At 37.4% G+C, this 21627-nt stretch overlaps 1 protein-coding gene across 6 annotated transcripts in view; it reads left to right on the plus strand.

Annotated features, from left to right (window-relative positions):
* The window catches only part of TMEM135 (transmembrane protein 135), a 258161-nt gene that overhangs the window by 16597 nt on the left and 219937 nt on the right, over positions 1-21627 (plus strand). For 3 of the 6 annotated variants that reach the window (XM_008020449.3, XM_008020448.3, XM_073020210.1), the window contains 2 exons: positions 3663-3790; positions 7522-7614. In XM_008020449.3, coding sequence (XP_008018640.3) covers positions 3663-3790; positions 7522-7614 — 221 coding nt within the window. The remainder of the gene's footprint in view (positions 1-3662; positions 3791-7521; positions 7615-21627) is intronic. The other 3 variants (XM_008020450.3, XM_008020451.3, XM_008020453.3) reach the window with 2 other exon arrangements.

Below are 21627 nucleotides of genomic sequence, written 5' to 3' on the forward strand. Positions count from 1 at the left end.
AACTGGGTTATGGGGTAGGTACACAATTAATTAGATGCTATCAAACAACCGGTTTTCCAAAGTGACCACAATTTTACATTGTCATGAGCAATATATGAGAACTAATCCTAAAGCTGTATGAGAATTGCAGTTGTTCTGCATTCCCACCAGCACTTATATTATCAGTTCTTGGCATTTTAGCCATTCTAATGTGTGTGTAGTGGTATTTCTCTGATGACTAATGGTCCTGGGAGCCTTTTATATGCCTAGTGGTCATGTGAATGACTCCTTTTTTTTTAAACACAAAGTGTTGAACTTTTAATTTTGAGATAATTGTGGATTCACATGCAGTTGTAAGAAGTACAGTTCTTCAAGAGATTCAGTTAACTCTTTGTCCAGTTTCTCCCAATTGTTTCATCTTGCAAAATAGTAGTATAATATCACAACAAAAATTTTGCCATTGATACAGTCAAAATACAGAACATTTCCATCACCAGAAGGATCCCTAAAGTTGCCCTTTATAGCTATACTAACTTCTTTTCCACTTACCCACTCCCCCTTAATCCCTGGCAACCACTAAGTTATTCATTTCTATAATTTTGTCATTTCAAGAATGTTATAGAGGCAAGGCACGGTGGCTCATGCGTGTAATCCCAGCACTTTGGGAGGCCGAGGTGGGCGGATCACCTGAGATCAGGAGTTTGAGACCAGCCTGGCCAACATGGCGAAACCCCATCTTTACTAAAAATAAAAAAAATTAGCTGGGCATGGTGGCAGGTGCCTGTAATCCCAGCTACTTGGGAGACTGAGGCAGGGAGAATCGTTTGAACCTGGGAGGTGGAGGTTGCAGGGAGTTGAGATCACACCATTGCACTCCAGCCTGGGCAACAGAGTGAGACTCCGTCTCAAAGAAACCCAAAAAAGCAATGTTCTAGAAATGGAATCATATAGTATATAGCTTTAGGATTAGCTTTTTTTTTTTCTCCCCCACTCAGTATAATTCTGTGGAAATTCATCCAGGTTGTTTCATACATCCTTTTTATTGTTCGTTTTTATTGCTGAATAGCATTTCATGTCATGGATATATCACAATTTGTTAAACCGTTTACTTGTTGAAGGACATTGCGGTTGTTTCTGTTTTTTGACGATTACTAGACAAACCTGCTATAAACATTCCTTCACAGGTTTTTGTATAAATATGTTTTTATTTCTCAGAGATAAATACCCCAGGGCTACAATTGCTGGGACAAATAGTAGTTGATTGTTTAATTTTTCAAAAAACTGCCAAGCTGTTTTCCAGAATTGCCATACCATTTCATATTTCCACCAGTAATGCATGAGTGATCCAGGTTTTCTGAATCCTTGCCAACATTTGGTGTTTTCACTGTCTTCTATTTTAGCCATTCTGATAGTTGTAACACCTCATTGTGGCTTTATCTAGCATTTTCCTAATGGCTAATGTGCTTATTTGCTGTCTGTTTATCCTCTTCTGTGAAATGTCTGGTCATATATTTTCCTATTTTCTAATTGGATTGTTTGTTTTTTTATTGTTGAGTTTTGGGACTTCTTTATATATTCTAGATACTGGTTCCTTATTAGATATGTGATTTGTAAGTATTTTCTTCTATTCTGGAGCTTGCCTTTTTAATCCCCCAACAGGTCTTTAATAGAGAAAAAGTTTGAATTTTGATGGAAGTTCAATTTATCCATTTTCTTTTTTATGAATTGTGCTTTTGGTGTCAAGTCTAAGAATGCATTGTCTGGCCTTGTATCCATAAGATTTGCTCTATTTTTTCCCCCTGGAAGGTTTGTAGTTTTATGTTTCACATTTGTGCCCGTGATCCATTTTAAATTAATTTTTGCGTAAAGTGTGAGACTAGGTTGAGATTTAGTTTTTCTTTTCTTTTAACCTATCATTTAACACACTGCCATATTATAGCTTATTGTTTTTGTTTGTGTCTATTTCCCTATCGAGATTTTATGTTCCTTGAAGGAAAGGATTGGGTCTTATTCATCATTGTTTTTCCTGTGTATGACAGTTGAATTGAAGTAATAGATGGTCAGTTTCAGAAGCTTGAAGAGGGAGGGAGTAACAGAACAATTGAGAAGATGCCAGTAGATTTGTTGATCACTGACTTTAGGGAAAGTGTTATCTCTGGAAAGGTGGGGAATAGGTGGAGAGTTTTGTAGTCTTTCTGTTCTCAAGTTAGTTTTTTTCTTTCTTACACCCTCTTACTCCTTCCCTATTAGGTTTTAACCTTTTTTGATATATTGTTTCATTATGTTGGGGAAGTACTGTTTTCCATGACTAGAGAGGAATCTTATTATTCTTCCAAATTCAGCACATATGCCTTTCTCCGTGAAATTCCTGCCTTCCCCTGTATTAAACTCACTCTGCTAAACTTCTGTGGTACTTTCTGTTATATTACTAACACTTAGTCAGTCCTCAGTATCTATATATCTTGTACATATTATGATTTATATTGCATTATTTCCTGGAATGTTAATAGTCTGCTCAATAAATACTTAGATTTCATGTCTATCCATATAATTACTAAATTATTTCAGAACCTTTTTTGGTTTTAATCTAGAAATCTTCCTTTCATATTCAGAGTTCACCAAAAAAAAAAAAAAAAAAAGGTTTTCAATCTAGATTTAAAAGCTAAGTCATGAAGACTGATAGGTTGATATATTTTTTTAAACACTCCTGTGGTAAATTTCTGCAGTCTTTTGTATTGGGACTTGTTCCTGTTTCTGTGTTCTGGTCACAGGTGATGCTTACTTGTGTTGTTACTAGATTCTTTTTTTTAAAAAAATTTTTTTAATTTTTTGAGACAGAGTCTCGCTCTGTCGCTAGGCTGGAGTGCAGTGACGCGATCTCGGGTCACTGCAACCTCCGCCTCCCGCGTTCAAGTGATTCTCCTGCCTCAGCCTCCCAAGTAGCTGGGACTACAGGCGCCCGCCACCACTCCCGGCTCATTTTTTGTATTTTTAGGAAAGAAGAGGTTTCACCATGTTGGCCAGGATGGTCTCAAACTCCAGACCTCGTGATCCACCCACCTCGGCCTCCCAAAGTGCTGGGATTGCAGATGTAAGCCACTGCGCCTGGCCTAGATTCTTAATATTATTTTTTCAGGTCTTTTTTTTAATGGGCTCCAGGAGACCAGAAATCATTATTTTTTAAATTTACTTTTTATATTTCTCTCTCTCTCTCTCTCTCGCGTGCGTGCCATATATATATATATATATATATATTTTTTTTTTTTTTCCCCCACACCGTAGTCAATTTGAATAACAATGAATTTCTCTGGTTTCTACTAGTGAAGTTCTCTAGTAGTAATAGGCTGATAAAATCTGTAATATAGTTTTATTATAGCATCCAGTTTTTATTTGAATTGGAATTTTTTTCATTTAAAAGTATATTCCATTTTCAGTTTAAAACTGTTTTAAGGCATTACAGATATTTACCTCAACATATGGAGATTGTTCAACATATGACCCATATAAGTTCAGGTGTCTTCCTTTCTATCCTGAACATAGTATTTTTATAGAGGAACCAGTAAAATGCCAGCATTTTTACTTTAATTTTTAAATATATGCTTTTATTCAGTAGCTTCCACATATAAGCTAATTTAAGTGGGAAATGTTGGTTGGATTAAACAAAAAATCCTTTCTCTTTCCAGATTGCAGCAATTCTCCGGAAAAGGAAATTAGACTATTATTTACACAAACTACTCCCTGAGATCCTACAATCTGCTTCATTTCTAACTGCTAATGGGGCCTTGTATATGGCTTTCTTTTGCATTTTAAGGTTGGTACTCATAATCACCATAGATATTAATATAGGTTCTGTTATTGAAATGGAAACAAGTATGTATTTACATAAATGTTATATGGGTTACTATCCCTGCTCCCCCCTTTTTTTAATCTGTGAAGTGACATTTATGTCAATGAAAGCTTTTAAAACTAGGAACTATGAGCCTGTTGACCTCAAGATGTAATATAAACTTCAAATTACTGGTGTAATTATATAGCAAAAATGCTTTAAGATGTTATACATATTCTGAGGCCTGTTACATTTACCAAGTTGTTGAATAGGATTTCTTAGCTTTTCAATTTCATAGATCAGGAATTCAAGGCAACTGTTTATGACATAGGTTAGGGCCACATGCAGAACAAACTTCTAAAGGACTATAACATACACATTTTTATTTATAAAACAGTAAGTTAACTCCTGGTATATTCTGTTGCTGGAACTTTTGATCCTGATTCAGTCTTACATATATTACCTGTGCTGCATCTTTATACACTATAGAGATACAGATAGAATTCAGTCTTTTGAGTGCTCCTACTTATTTGATATATTTATTAGCTATTCTTTTTTTTCCTGTTGATTGCTGAATTTTTTTTCTTTCTTTCTTTTTTTTTTTTAATAGCTTCCTGTTAGTGTTGCACAAAGTAATTGTGCAGGTATATTTTAACTGCAATTAAACGTATAATTTCCAAATGTCTTTTACAGATTTTTCCCTCAGATCATTATCAGATCATTAATATTTATAAACTTTTAGATTATGCAGAAAATAATTGATAAGGCTTTTATACTATTGAACAAATCATGCCTTTAAATTGACATGAAAATCTATGTAAGGAACTCTCTTTATCATGTGCTCTCTAGAAAGTTTCTATGACGACTGTGCGCGGTGGCTCACACCTGTAATCCGAGCACTTTGGGAGGTCGAGGCAGGTGGATCATGAGGTCAGCAGATCGAGACCATTCTGGCTAACACAGTGAAACCCCGTCTCTACTAAAAATACAAAAAATTAGCTGGGCATGGTGACAGGTGCCTGTAGTCCCAGCTACTCGGGAGGCTGAGGCAGGAGAATTGCTTGAACCTGTGAGGCTGAGGTTGCAGTGAGCCAAGCTTGCACCACACACTACAGCCTGGGCAACAGAGCAAGACTCTGTCTCAAAAAAAAAAAAAAAAAAGAAAGTCTCTATAATTAGATTTTTTAAAAAAATTGCAGTTAAGTATACCTTGCTATTGCAGCATCTTTCTTTATGTTCTATGAACCTGTTTGGTTAAGTTGTAGAAGCATGTATCCTGAAGATAATAGGAGACCATAAGAACTCATGAGGTGGTTGAGGGTCAGGGTGGAATTGAAAATGTCACTTACGTTTTGTTCCTAATTGGATAGATGAGATGCTGTTACTTGAGGTAGGGAACTCAGAAGTTTGAGAAATTTGAGAAATACAGTGAGATCTGCTTTGGACATGTTGCTTTTTCTGGTGCCTATGGGACATCTATGTTGACATGTCCAACAGACATTTGAAATTTGAACTTAGAATATATTTAAGGTAACATCCATGTTCTCCCTATAACTAATTCGCTAAGTCAATTTTTCTTACGATTTTACATTCAATAACTAAGTCCTTTATGGATTTTATTTTGGAGGGAAAACCACTCAGTCTTCACAGGTGGAAGGTTTCTGATGTCCATATCAAAAAATACCCAAGTTATATGTCCACAATAGCTTTTCTAATCTTTTTAAATCTGAGCTTCAATTTAAGAAATTATTTTAGGCCAGGTACAGTGGCTCCCACCTGTTGTCTCAACAATTTGGGAGGCCAAGATGGGAGGATTGCTTGAGGCTGGCAGTTCGAGGCCAGCCTGGGCAACATGGTAAGACTCTGCCTCTTAAAACAAACAAAAAAATTAACCAGGTGCGGTAGTGTGCCTGTAGTCCCAGCTAACTCGGGAGGCTGAGGCAGGAGGATCCCTTGAACCCAGGAATTTCGGGCTACGGTGAACCATGATTGCAGCACTGCATGCCAGCCTGGGTGACAGGGCAAGACCTTGTCTCTAAAAAAAGAAAAATCTTGATTCTTATATATATCTATATATAATTTTCATAATGTATAATTTAGCAATTTACCAACTTTGTTCAGATAATTTCTTGTAATTTTTACTTGCTACTTCTCCCTTTCTTAGGAACATGTTGTTTTGAAAGGAAAAAAAAACTTCCTCATGTCTCCAAATATTTTTGTTTTTCTCTTAAAAAACCCGCAGTGGCTCACGCCTATAATCCCAGCACTTTGGAAGGCCGAGGCCGAGGCGGGTGGATCATGAGGTCAGGAGTTCAAGACCAGCCTGACCAATATAGTGAAACCCTGTCTCTACTAAAAATAAAAAAAATTAGTTGGGCGTGGTGGCACGTGCCTGTAATCCCAGCTACTCAGGAGGCTGAGGCAGGAGAATTGCTTGAGCCTGGGAGGTGGAGGTTGCAGTGAGCCGAGATTGTGCCATTGTACTCCAGCCTGGGTGACAGAGTGAGACTCCGTCTCAAAAAAAAAAAGACAAAACCCAGGCAGGCCAGGCGTGGTGGCTCACACCTGTAATCCCAGCACTTTGGGAGGCTGAGGCGGGCAGATCATGAGGTCAGGAGTTTGAGACCAGCCTGGCCAATTTGGTGAAACCCCATCTCTACTAAAAATACAAAAAATTAGCTAGGCGTGGTGGCAGGTGCCTGTAATCCCAGCTACATGGGAGGCTGAGGCAGGAGAATCACTTGAACCCAGGAAGCAGAGGTTCCAGTGAGCCAAGACCGTGCCACTGCACTCCAGCCTGGGCAACAGAGCACTACTCCATCTCAAAAAAAAAAAAAAAAAAAAAAAAAAAAAAATCAAAACCAAAAACAAAACTCAGGCAGCTACTGGTCATTTGTAATTTGTAATTTATGAGGCGCTATGAGGATTCCTACTTTCAAGGAATATATTCTAGTAAATGAAAAATGACATACATAAAACTAAAATATGTAAAATGCTTTAGTAAATGCTGTAAGAAAAAGTTATCAAGGGTTGTGGAAGCAAAGAAGGGAAAACATTTATTGAATATCTACCATGTGTTGAAAAAATAGTCATAATAATAGTAATAACAGCTAACACTTTCTAAGTACTTGTTATGTGTCCTGCATGGTGCTGGGAAATGTCTCATATAGTTCTCTTAATGGCTCTATGAGATAGGTAATATTATTCTCATTTGGTAAATAAAGGAAACTGAGAAGCCAGAGGGTCTGCATAGCCAGCAGATTTGGATCCAGGGAATGCCTGAATGATTGTGACCGGCTGTTATCGAAAGGAGTGTTACCCATTATTTGTTACTGTAGCAGCCTTGATGAGAGTTGGTGAGAGACTTAACTAAGGCAGGGGCAGTAGGTTGGAGAGGAATTTGAAAGATAAATTGCATCTGTAATAATTTAAGGGAATAATTTAATATGTGGAGTAAGGGAAACAAAGTGAAGGATGACGTGTGTCAAACATAAGTGGATAGGTTGTTGTTGATGATATTAACCTAGGAAAATAGAGGAGAGAGAACAAGTTCATGGGGATAGGAGAGAGATAAGAAGTTTGATTTTGAATATGTTTATTTTGAGGTACTGTGCTACATTTAAATAGAGGATGGATAGAGAAGGGAAACTTCTATTCATAATAACTGAAGTAACCAACTAGGAATTTCATACAAAAATTCCAAATTTGAATTTCAGGAAGATACTTGGAAAATTCTACTCATGGACTCCTGGCTTTGGTGCCGCTTTGCCAGCATCTTATGTGGCCATTCTCATTGAAAGAAAAAGCAGGTAAAATTTTATATATTTATTTAACAGAACTGATTACCTGTCCCCCACCCCAACCAGATTTTTTTTTTTTTTTTAATTATCACTTACAGGGATGAGAAATATTTCTAGATATATTTTTTCAGTTCTGCAGATATTTGATTGAAAATTACTTTTATATTAATATTTATATGTATTAATTTTATATTTATTGTCTATAAAAATATACAAATGGACATTATAGAGCAGTAATAGCCTCTGTTTACTAAAAGATTAGAGAGTTCTATGATGTGACCTAACTAAAATATGGCTATGCAAATTCTAGGCCAGGTGGCCCATTCCTGTAATCCCAGCACCTTGGGAGACTGAGGCGGGTGGATGGCTTGAGCCTTGGAATTTGAGACCAGCCTGGCCAGCATTGCAAAACCCTGTCTACAAAAAAAACTACAAAGAAAATTAGCTGGACGTGATGATGTACTCGTGTAGTCCCTGCTACTGGGGAAGCTGAGGTGGGAGGATCACATGAGTCCCCAGAGGTCAAGGCCTCAGTGAGCCGTGGTCATGCCACCGCACTTCAGTCTGGGCAACAGAGTGAGACTCCTGTCTCAAAAAGCAAGCAAATAAACAAACATATTATAATCAAAGATCTTTTCCATAGCCATAATAGCATTTCACACTTAAGAAAATTAACAATAGTTTTTTATTATCATCTAGATCTGTACTTCGCTTACTTTGCTTCAGGCTCATTGAGTGATCTCAAATCAATTATTATTATTATTATTAATTGATTTATTTTTCTGTGCTGGAGTCTTGCTCTGTTGCACAGGCTGGAGTGCAGTGGTGCGACCTCAGTCCGCTGCAACCTCCGCCTCCCAGGTTCAAGCAATTCTCCTCTCTCAGCCTCCCGAGTAGCTGGAATTACAGGCGCGTGCCACCATACCTGGCTAGTTTTTGTGTTTTTTTTTAGTAGAGATAAGGTTTCACTGTGTTGACCAGGCTGGTCTCAACCTCTTGACCTTGTGATCCGCCCGCCTTGGCCTTCCAAAGTGCTGGAATTACAGGCGTCGGCCACTGTGCCTGGCCCAATTTTTATTTTTAAGACATCTTGTGTTTTAAAAAAAATTTTTATTGTTATCAGCCTGAAATTTTCCATGTGAATGACTATGATTTCTATAAAATGTTGCAAACTTAAATAAACTGTTCAGTCAGGTAAACAGTAAAAATTTAAAGGTTTTGCCATAAGAAAATACTTGCCATCTCATGAATAATTGTTTTTATTGCTGAGGAATTTATCCACCATTGTCCCAGATAAATCAAAAAAGGATCATGTATCGAAACCACTTATGAAGATGCTTATTGTAGTCATTGGCCCTTTGGTAAGAATGTAATTCTCATCAGATAACCAAATATTAAACTACTGAAAGCCACTCTTTTTTTTTTTTTGAGACAGAGTCTCACTCTGTTACACAGGCTGGGGTGCAGTGGCATGATCTCAGCTCACCACGGTCTCCACCTCCCGGGTTCAAGTGATTCTCCTGCCTGAGCCTCCTGAGTAGCTGGGATTACAGGCACCCGCCACCATGCCCAGCTTATTTTGTATTTTTAGTAGAGATGGGGTTTCACCGTGTTGGCCAGGCTGGTCTCAAACTCCTGGCTTCAAGTGATCCACCCACCTCAGCCTCCCAAAGTGCTGGGATTACAGGCATGAGCCACTGCACTGGTCCGTGAAGCCCCTGTTGCTAGGCCGGAGTGCAGTGGTGCGATCTCAGCTCACTGCACCTACTCCCTGGTTAAGCAATTCTCCTGCTTCAGCATCCCGAGTAACTGGGACTTCAGGCATGTGCCACCACGCCCAGCTAATTTTTGTATTTTTAGTAGAGACGGGGTTTCACTTGTTGGCCAGTATGGTCTTGATCTCCTGACCTCGTGATCCACCCACCTCGGCCTCCCAAAGTGCTGGGATTACAGGCATGAGCCACCGCACCTGGCCCATGAAGCCACTCTTAATATATTTTTGTAAGTGTCATAGTATCTAAATTTTTGTGGTTCTCTGTTGGATTATATCAGTGACTATAATACTTATCCTTTTGGATTATTAGAATGACTAAAATCAAAGGATTGGTGGATGTTGTAACCTCAGCAAAATCAAGTCAGTAATTCCAGAAGCATAGGTTACTCCACCTGAAAAGAGAGTACAGCATGATTGTTGAAGCATGGATTTTGGAGCTGTGCTATCTGGCTTAGGAGCCCAGATCTGCCATTTACTGTGTGATATTCATTACTTGCAAAATGAAAATAGTGATAATCTATTTGTAGGATTGTTACTTTATTTTTTTGAGACGAGTTTCATTCTGTGGCCCAGGCTGGAGCGCAATGGTGCAATCTCAGCTCACTGCAACCTCTACCTCCCAGGTTCAAGCGATTCTCCTGCCTCAGCTTCCCAAGTAGCTGGGATTACTGGTGCCTGCCACCACGCCTGGCTAATTTTTGTATTTTTAGTAAAAATGGGATTTCACCATGCTGGCCAGGCTGGTCTTGAACTCTCAGACTCAAGAGATCTGCCTGCTTTGGCCTTCCAAAGTGCTGGGATTACAGACGTGAGCCACTGCGCCCAGGCTTATTTTATGTTTTTTGAGACAGAGTCTTACTCCATCACCGAGGCTGAGTATAGTGGCTTGATCTTGGCTTACTGCAACCTCTGCTTCCTGGGTTCAAACAATTTTCCTGCCTCATCCTCCCAAGTGGCTGGAACCACAGGCGTGAACCACCACACCTGGCTAATTTTTGTATTTTTGGTAGAGATGGGGTTTTGCCATGTTGGCCAGGCTGGTCTTGAACTCCTGACCTCAGGTGATCCGCCTGCCTTGGCCTCCCAAAATTTTGGGATTACAGGCATGAGCCACAGTGCCTGGCCTGTAGGGTTGTTTAGATAATTAAGTGAATTAATTTATGTAAAAATGCTTAGAACAGTGCCTTACACATAGTAATAGTTATGTATGTGTTAAGTATTATTTTTGTTTTTTTTGCCTGTAGGTAATGAGAGAGTTATTCTGGTGATGGTAACTTCCTAATCAATAAAAACTGTATATATTGGTCTTGAAAAGATATTTTTGAAATATATCAGTTACATTAAAGATTCTCTAAATCAGCATAGCTATTATTTACTCATATTTAGCACTCAAATAATAAGATAGTATTTTTGCTGTTATGTACCTACTTTTCAATACAAACTGTTGAACACCTTTGTAATAATCAACTAGAGTCAATGGTTATTAACATTTTGCCATTTTACTTTATTTGTATGTAAATATATGTGAATATGTGTTTTTTCTATGTGTGTGAGCCATATGGAAACATGTTATAGACATCATGCCACTTTACTCCTGAGTACTTCAGCATGCATCTCTTAAAATAAGGATATTTTTCTACAGAATTACAATACTGTTATCACACACAAGACAATTAGCAACCAGTTTTTCATACCATCCAGTTCGTATTATCCTAAAATGGCTTTTAATAGTATTTTTTTGAGCCAGAATCTAGTCAAAGTTGATGTGTGTTGATATATTTCTTTCTTTTCCTTTTTCTGAAAGTACTTTTTTCTTGAGATAGGGTCTTGCTTTGTCACCTAGGCTAGAATGCAGTGATGTGAGATGGAGTCTTGCTCTGTCTCACACTCACTGGAGTGCAATGGCATGATCTTTGCTCACTGCAACCTCCACTTCTCTACCTCAGCCTCCAGGTAGCTGGAACTACAGGTGCATGCCACCACACCCAGCCAAGTTTTGTATTTCTAGTATTGATGGGGTTTCACCATGCTGACCAGGCTGGTCTTGAACTCCTGACCTCAGGTGATCCACCCACCTTGGCCTCCCAAAGTTCTGGGATTACAGGAGTGAGCCACTGTGCTTGGCCATGTTTTCTTTTAAAAGTTGTATAGTTTTAGTTCTTACATTTAAGTCTTTCATCCATTTTGAATTAATTTTTGTATATAATGTGAAGTAGAGAGTATTAAGTTTTAAATTTCATTTTCCACATTTGTTGCTATGACATATAAATATAATAGTTTTTTTGTGTTTTATCTTGACTTCTGTGACCTTGCTGAATTTATTAGTTTTAAGAGTTTTTGGTACATTCCTTGAGATTTTCTATATAGACAATTATGTTGTCTGTAAATAGGGATGGTTTTCTTTGTTTGCCAATCCGTATGTCCTTTCTTCTGCTTGTATCTGGTATTTGCTCTTAGGGGGAGGCATTAACTTTTTCATCATTAAGTGTGTTGTTAGCTGTGGGGTGGTTTTTCAGATGCTCTTTGTTAGGATTAGGATGTTTACATTCCTTTCTAGTTTGCTGTGAACCTTTATCATGAATGGATGTAATATTTTGTTGTATGTCTTTTCTGCATCTATTGATAAGATCATGTGATATTTTTTCTTTTTTCTTTTTTTTTTTTTGAGACAGAGTCTCACTCTGTCGCCTAGGCTGGAGTGCAGTGGCATGATCTCGGCTTACTGCAACCTCTGCCTCGTGGGTTCAAGTGATTCTTCTGCCTCAGCCTTCCAATTAGGTGGGACCTGTAGGTGCGCGCCACCTTGCCTGGCTGATTTTTGTATTTTTAGTGGAGATAGGGTTTCACCATATTGGCCAGGCTGGTCTCGAACTCCTGTACTCGTGATCTACCCTCCTTGTCCTCCCAATGTGCTGAGATTGTAGGCGTGAGCCACTAGGCCTGGCTGATCTTTCTTCTTTCGCTTATTTGTAGTGTTTTTTTTTTATATCAACAAGGACAAGGTCATTGATAGTGTTGTCTGCAGCTGGGTTTCTCAACTTTGGCACTATTGACATGTTTTGGGCCAGATAATACTTTACTGGGAGGGCTGTCTTGTGCAGTGTACCTATACATGCCATTAGCACTGCCTTCCCCTCCCCCATCAAGTTGAGATAACCAAAAATTCCTCCAGGCAGTGCTACATGTCCCCATGGGACAAATGTCTCGTTGTTGAGAATTACTGATCTATACCTTTACTAATTTGCTTAGTCTGGTTTTATCATTTGCTGAGAGAAAAGTGTAAAATCTCCAGCTGTGATTCTGGAATTGTCTATTACAGTTTGCATAGTGTATATCTTTCTTTCCAATTAATTTCAAACATCAGTGTCTTTATATTTAAAGTTTTTTTTTTTTTTTTAGCAGATAACATATAGTGGGGTCTTATTTTTTAAAATCTATTCTGCTAGTGTTAGCCTTTAAATTAGATTATTTAGTTCATTAACATGTGAGACATTTATTATTTATTTGTAAGGCTAGGTTGAGCGTGCCATTTTATTATTTGTTTTCTGCTTTTCATTTGTTTGTTCCTTCTTACTTGCTTTGCATTATTTGATTTTGTTTTTTTTTTTTTGTTTTTAGAATTCCACTTTAATTTTTTTTTTTTGTTTTTGGTATTTCAGTGCTTGCTCTGTGGACTATAATATACATCTTTGAAGTTTCTTAATGTTACTATTTTACTACCTCTCAAAATGTGGCAGTTTGTCTAGGTCCACCTTAGGACTGCTTACTATTGGATTTGTTTTTTGTTTGTTGGTTTGTTTTTTCTCTTTCTTTGAACACTAACATTAGTTCAAATACAGTAAAACCAAAGTAAAAGAGTGTTACTGATATTAAGAGCAATAACTTCTTAGGGCATAAAGAAAGGTTTCCTGGATGTGAGGTGATAACATGGATTTGGGTTCCTAGTTTATTTTCACTTTTGATAAGTGAGGGTTTTTTTTTTTAATCTTTCTGTTTTTATTTCCTGTAAATGAGCTTTTGCACTAGTGTTTCATTCTTAGACACTGGTTGTTCAAAGACAATTTTTAGGTATTACAGATTATGACCTAAATATTAGCTGAAGTGTTTTTGTTGTTTTAAAGACTTAAGAAATTTAAGTCTAGCTTTGTTTAACTTCTTTATAACTGTTATCACATGGTTGCTGAAAAAAAATTGATCCTTCCCTTGATCTGATTGTTACATTGTTGAACTCTTTGCATATGTGTTGATTTAGTTCTTTTGTTTATTAGGTGATGCAGTTAACAATACTGGGAAATAGCTCTGTAGTTCTTTCTGTTGAGAGTTGTGTGTGTCTATGCATATCAATCACAATTGCTGGTTGGGTTTAATTAAAAGCTTTAATTTTTGTTTTTTAGTGTTGTTCACAAGCTTGGTGACTTTAAGAAAAAAATCAGGTTTTGTATTTTTTTTCCCCCTTTGGAGTTAAACTTTAAAACAGAGAAAAGCAAGTTTTTTTGCTTTATCTCTTGACAAGTTGCCTTATAATGTGTCTTGTTTTAAGTAAATGTGTCTGTGCGTTATTTGGAATTTGTTAGTTACTTTAGTAGCTTAATTTGCTCTGAAAAAGTATTCTTTACTTACCACGAATTTATGTAAGATTTCATTAAATATCAAGATCCATTAAAAGCTTATAAGTAATTTGCAAGAATTGAAGTTGTACATATTTTAAAATTATGACATCTAGTCCAAAAATCAAGCATATTAGTATTGTAGTTCTTGTTTGGTAAGGAAAAAGAATTTATAATTATGCCTTTAATTCACAGAGAAAATCAATGGTATGCTGGTGAAAATAGCCAGCAGGCAGCTGGAAATGTGAGTCTAGGTTCAAGGGAAAGAAGGTAGTTAGAGAAAAATGGGAAGTTTTCCTCTAGTAGGTGGTCATTGAAATTGTGGAAGTAGATTCATGTGTGAAAGCCCAGTATGAGAGGAGGTCTAAGATTGAACGTTTAGAAGCATTTAAGGAGCCGGTTGTCAGCTGAAATGTATACAGTTCAGTCTTTAAATTTAATGTCAGCAATGTACTAGAAAAGGTAGAAGAAACATATTGTGATGACTAGCAGTTTCTTTTTACAAAATAGCAAATACTGGTAGTCCTAAGTTTTAAATCTCTAAAGCTTTAATAATGCAATCTTTACTCTGAGATTTTGCACTCAGTTGTATAATCAGTTTTTCAAAAAGTATTTAATGAGGTGAGAACATACAATATGCACTTACATCTCTTTCTGTCTGGATATAAATATAAATACATAGATAAAGATTTGTCTCTCTGTAAATATCTTCATCTGTATTGGTTTAAGTTTCTTTCTTCCTCTTTTTTCCTTCTCTCTAATCCATCCATCAATTACCCCCTCCCTTTCTAGTAGTATTAAGCTTGCTTTGCTTGCTGGTTTGTGACACCTAGTAAGAGGGCAGCTTACTTAAATCTTAATCGCATCATTGTGGGGTTCTGAGAAAGCTTTGAAGTTGTTTCCAGGGTTGCTTAAAAAATTTGTGCCGCAAAGGACTCTGATCATAGAAACCCAGTAGGAAGCATTGGTAACATCTAGTTTATCTGTAGGAGGGCTGTTAAGAACTAGTCTTCTTTTTCTTTTTCTAGGAAGTGCTTTGTTTGTGGTTTAGAAAGAAGTTGTTCTGATGGATTTTGTTTTGTAGAATTGCTGTGGAATTTGCTTTGATATTTAGTATTAGCTAAGAATTGCAGTGTGCTCAAACGTGAACATGGATTAAGGTATCAACAATTGCATATTTATTGCAAGCATATTCATTTTTTAAATTATTAAATTGCACTATAGTACTTATGAAACTCCAAACCAGGTATGACCAGAATGAATGATCTATATAATATACAAATACAAGAATACCCATAAATTTGGTCTGTAAGTTTTTGGTATCTTCAGGTTTCATTGGCATGTTAACTTCACCAGAAGATTAAACACTTTGTTGCCTTCTGTAAAGTTTACTCTTTATGTACTGTGTAAAATAGAACATGATCACAGACTCTTGCTCTAGATTAGAAATTTGTTCTATTATTCGTATGCTTTAAGGAAGTATTTTTATACCTTCTAAAACATTCTGACAGTTAAAAACCATTATACCTTGAAAGATCTTCTGAGATGATTAAATAGCATTTCTTAATAAGCCATTACAATGCTTAGGAATTTTCACTTTTTTTTATTTCTAATATCTCCTTATTTATAGAACATATAATTATTTTTATATGTATATTTCATATGCATATATAGGATATATACATATTTAGAATTTAGAAGTTGCATTGTTCCTACTGTATTTCCCAGTGGCCTGTAGTGAAGTGTGATATGTAGTATCATTCAAAACTTTGAGGTTAGCTAAATAATACATACACCAAAGTTTCTGGAAAAAAAACCCATTATTGATTATGCATCTAATTAGAAATGATAATGCTGTTAGATGATAATAATGCTTAGAATTTCAGCAGGATATATGAATACTTTTTAATCTACTAAGATGTTACAGAACATTTATTTATTTTATTTAATGTTTTCCTGTAAGAATGATGATACTCTGACTACACAGTTTCTGTAGCAGTGATTCTTTTTTTTTTTTTTAAGACAGAGTTTCACCAGTCATCTAGGCTAGAGTACAGTGGTACAATCATAGCTCACTGCAGCCTTGGTCTCTTGGGCTCAGGTGATCCTCCTGCCTCAGTCTCCTGAGTAGCTGGGACCACAGGCATGTGCCACCATGACCAGGTCAGTCTTATTTTTGTTGGAGACGAGATCTCACTGTGTTGCCCAGGCTATCTCAAACTCATGGGCTTAAGTGATCCTCCTAACTTGGCTTCACAAAGTGCTGGGATTACAGGTGTGAGGCACTGCGCCTGGCTGCAATGGTTCTTAATACTTTTTTTGATAACACCCCTGGAGGTGCACACCCATTTAAATTTTGTATGCTGCAACTTTGAGAGATTCAACCTCTTCTCCAACCAAAATAAATAGATAAATAAAAGAAGGAAACAATGAGAAAAGCTTATGTGGTGTAAAGGAATATTGGACTGCTTATTTGCTGAGCTTTCCCAGCCTTCTAATCTAGTGACTCTCAGTAGAATGGGAGTATAGGATATGGGTATCAGAATCTCCTGTGAGGTTTAAGAAGTTACTTATTGTGCTTCTTGGCCCCAGCTTCTCCCTTTTAGGCCTATGCCATCATCTCTTGTAACGGGCACCTCCCCCTCTCCATCACTGTGTTAGCCATGTTTCAATAGGTAACTTGGTTTCCAGAGAGGATTTAGTCACCAGTAAGGGAGTGGCCTATTTGTCTTCAGAATTAGGCTAAATATAGTCAAGTGTAAAACAATAAAGTGGCATTTAACTAACTTCTCAGTTTTTCGTAGTGCTTAACGTAACTGAAGAAGTGATAAATTATTGTTCTGATATCATACAGTTATAAAGTTGACATTGGAACAGAGGATGAAGACGTTGCATGAAAGAAATCCTATCAAAGAGTGTGGCCCTATAATCCAATATACCATACCCTTCAGAGATAATATTCTCTCCGGGTGGGAATTCAGCAGAAGCTATTAAGGAGGTGATTTAGGGAAAGATAAATTGAAATTTTGAGAACAGAATAGGACTTAATCTAATAGCAATACATTCTCTGCTTTTTCATAATAGTAACAGTATGTGAAGGCTTTAGTCTTCCTCAAAGAAGAGAAGCCTGTTAGGATGCAAGTTAAACAAGCAAGTGAATTACAGAACTTAAAAGATAATTTAGGGCCAGGTGCAGTGGCTCATGCCTGTTATTCCAGCACTTTGGGAGGCCGAGGTGGGCAGATCACTTGAGCTCAGGATTTCGAGACCAGCCTGGCCAACATGGCGAAGGCTTGCTCTACCCAAAATACAAAAAATTAGCTGGGTGTGGTGGTGTGTGCCTGTGGTGCCAGCTACTTGGGAGGCTGGGGTGGGAGGATCCCTTGAGCCTGGGAAGTGGAAGTTTCAGTGAGCCAGTATTGCACCACTGCACTCCAGCCTGGGCGACAGAGCAAGATTGTCTCAAAAACAAACAACAACGAGAAAGATAATTTCGTAGTGCAAAGATATTCTGTAGAAGTAATGCATTGGACAGAGCCTGAAACTGGAGTCAGATGAACTGACTATGAATTCCAGCTTGTCTTTTTGTTACTTTTACCTTTTTAAGGAAACCACTTCACTTCTCTGATTCTTGGTCTTCAATAGAGTGAGGATAATGGTATCTGCCTTTCACTTCATAGTTATGCCTGCTAAGACTTGGGTGCATAGGGCTTGGTTGGGTTAGCTCCTTTGGTCTTATTTTCAAAAAAAAAAAAGCAAAAACCCCAAAAACCTTCAGGTTATGGGCACCCTGTTCTCACCACCTGGCAGGATTTGCAGGATAATTGCCCAGAATTAGAATATTGATCCAGATTTTTACATTACTCATTCCTTTTCTTTCTTAGCTACATCCAGAGATCACTGGTTGGTTCTCAGGAATAAGCAGAGTTAGTCTAAAATGCAGACAAAACTTACAAACAACTAATGAGATGAGAATTTAATGACAACTGTATGATAAGTTTTGAAACTGTTTTCTGTGTTTCCAGTCCTCATTTTGTGACAAACAAGTCATGATAGGACCGAGTTGTTTGCAAAATAAACTTTAGTCTTATACTTGGCTTAATCATTTGCATAAAGTGCACCAAGAATAATTATTTTCACATAGGCCTTTAAAATTGGCTCTGATGGAACTCTATTCCATATGGAATCTCAGATAAGACTGTCTTTTTTTTTTTAGATGGAGTTTTGCTCTTGTTGGCCAGGCTCAAGTGCAATGGCGCGATCTCGGCTCACTGTAACCTTCGCCTCCTGGGTTCAAGCGATTCTCCTGCCTCAGCCTTGATTACAGGCATGCGCCACCACGCCTGGTTAATTTTTTGTATTTTTAGTAGAGACAGGGTTTCTTCATGTTGGTCAGGCTGGTCTCAAACTCCCGATTCCAGGTGATCCGCCCTCCTGGGCCTGCCAAAGTGTTGGGATTATAGGCGTGAGCCACCGCACCTGGCTCAGATAAGACTTTTTAAATAGCTGAGCCCAGCCATGGGTTTATACCCTCAAATACCTGTGAATTCGGTAAATTCCTCTCTTCTTGAGGTGTCAAGATAACTTGGGGCTCCTGGACCTGATAGAAAGTCACATTCTTAATCACCACAAGTTAGGAACCCTGTACAGGAACTGTGTAGACAGGGTATGAGGCCAGTACTCCCAATGGGCTTTTATTGGCTCTGCCAGTCAAGCTTAATTCCTTAAAGGGAAGCACACCCTTCCAGTCAAAGCCTTGGTAAAACAACCAGTCTCTCCAGTTGTGTTCTGCTGCAAAAGAAAATGGATTCTTATTGCAGTGATGCAAATAACTATATTGCCCTATGTTAAGAATACTCACAAAGTTTCCAAATTCTGGAGAAACCAAGCAGAAAGAAACAAATATTTTCCAAATTTTGTTCATAGGAGTATACCTTACTCAATTGTTGAAAACTGTAGATAGCTTAAAAGAAAAATTTCCATGACTCTGAAAAATAAAACAAGGATCAGCAATGTTTTAAGCAAAAAGTTAAAAAGATTATTTAAGTTTTCTATTAGTTCAGTCCATTCAATTAACTCTTATCCTGCTTGATATTCATGAACATTTCAGCTCTTCATGAGTCCTGAATGATTTTCCTTTATTCCAATGTCACAATCTCCAAAGATATCAGAAACTTGCATTTAAGAGCACCTGTCAAAGTCCTGTAGCTGATTATAAACCATTTTTGGAAGAGGATCAAGACAACTGTCTGTGAATGACAAAATGTCCAGGGTAGTTCCAGTCAGACACACAATTGACAAAGAGATTTGTTTATTTCTGTGGTTTACAATAACAACATAATGACCTTAATTATGATTGAGCACCAGCATGATGCCATAAGTGGAAAATTTCACATTTAAGTACTGAACACAAACTTTATTTCGGGCACCAAAGTCTTAAAAATGTTGTATAAAATTACATTAAGTTGTATGTATTTAGGTTGGTGCAAAAGTAATTGCAGTTTTTGCCAAGTATAAGGTGTATATGAAACATAAATGAATTTTGGACTTGGGTCTCATCCCCAAATTATTTCATTATGTATATGCAAATACTACAAAATACAAAAAATCAAAAATTGGGAACACTTCTAGTCTCAAGCATTTTGGATAAGGGATACGCAGCTTTAGCTCATTTCACGTTGAAATGCATTTATCAGCAGGGTGTGGTAGCTCATGCTGTAATCCCAGCAATTTGGGGGACGAGGGCAGGAGGATTGCTTAAATCCAGAAACTCGAACCAGCTTGGACAATATAGAGAGACTGGGTCTCTACAGAAAATCAAAAATTAGTGGGCATAGTGGTGTGCGCCTGTAGTTTCAGCTGTTTGGGAAACTGAGGCAGTAAGATCACTTGAGCCCAGGAGTTCGAGACTGCGGTGAGCTGTGATGGTACTACTGCATTCCAGCCTGAGTGACAGAGTGAGATCCTATTCAAAAACAAACAAACAAACAAAAACGAAAAAAAAAATTGTCAGGCTCTGACAGAAAGTAAAGAAATATTTTTATTTTGGAATTTGTAATAGATATATTTTTTCTTCATATGTAACCAGCTTTTGGTAAAAATGGGTATCCCTTGAGAAGCACTTAACTTTTCTTTCTTTCTTTTTTTTTTTTTTTTTTTTTTTTTTTTGAGACGGAGTCTCGCTCTGTCGCCCAGGCTGGAGTGCAGTGGCCGGATCTCAGCTCACTGCAAGCTCCGCCTCCCGGGTCTACGCCATTCTCCTGCCTCAGCCTCCCGAGTAGCTGGGACTACAGGCGCCCGCCACCTCGCCCGGCTAGTTTTTTGTATTTTTTTAGTAGAGACGGGGTTTCACCGTGTTAGCCAGGATGGTCTTGATCTCCTGACCTCGTGATCCGCCCGTCTCGGCCTCCCAGAGTGCTGGGATTACAGGCTTGAGCCACTGCGCCCGGCCTAACTTTTCTTTCTTTAGTATATGTGGGACTCTTGGATGTTAATGTTGCCCTAATTTTTCTTGGTATAGCTTATTTAAAATAAGCAATATTAGAGTATTTTTGATTTAGAATTTGGTAGGAACTAACAAGAATGATGAGAACTAGTAAGAACACTTTCAATCCATATGTAAAAATCATAGAACAAAGGACGTTAAAAAACATTATAGATATTCTTATAAGTGATTTTATTATTATTTTCTTTTCCTAACTTTTAAGTTCAGGAGTACATGTGTAGAATGTGCAGGTTTCTGCCATGCTGGTTTGCTGCATAGATCATCGTATCACCTTTACCAGTGATTTTTAAAAATTCTTTTTGTAAGGGCAATTAGGTTCTCTTGTTCTGCTGAAATGCATTAGGATCTGCTGAGGAGGGATTGTTAGGAGTGTATGTCACTGGCTGTGTGGCACTGTGGGTCCTATATCCCCTTCCCCTTTCAACCAGAGTAGGTACAATGTTATATTTTATATATTGGTGATAATGTAAATTTTTTCTTTAATAATTTTTATGTTAAAAAAGTAGATTTAATAAGTAGATAACTAGTCCCTCAAATGTTCCCTAATTTTAATGACAAAATTACAGAGTTCCAGAGTACCTAACTTCACTTTAGCACTGTTTAGTTAAATCATACTGCCTGCATGTGGCTTTAGGAATATTAAAAATCTTACTAAACCATTTAAAATAATGAACATTCAGCACTGTGTATGAATCGGGCATCAAGAAGATTTCATTGACAATATCAATATGAAGATTCGGCATATTTAAATGAAAGTGGTTTGACATTGGTACTTTTCATATATATTTCATTTTCTTTGAGTATTGAAAATGTTCATAACGGAAGCTAAAATAAGTTTTTGTAATTTTCAGAGGTTGAACTCTGCCCTTGAATTCTTAAAACCTATTGAAGACATTTCCTAGAGAATAGAATGTGCTTCATTCATTTCTCATATGCAGTATAAGCCAAGTAGACTGATTAAGAGCAGAAAGAAGTTCTTATGTTTGACTTTCTACCTGAATTTTTATTAAATAAGTTTGGTAAATATGCAATTTTTGTGTAAAGTGTTTATAGAACTTTTGTTTGTCCTTTGGCATTAGAAAATTCCCTTAGTGCCTGACTTTTCATTTAAAATGAAATTAAAACCAATGTGATTT

This window comes from Chlorocebus sabaeus, chromosome 1 (genome assembly GCF_047675955.1).
Source record: "Chlorocebus sabaeus isolate Y175 chromosome 1, mChlSab1.0.hap1, whole genome shotgun sequence".
Classification (NCBI taxonomy): Eukaryota; Metazoa; Chordata; class Mammalia; order Primates; family Cercopithecidae; genus Chlorocebus; species Chlorocebus sabaeus.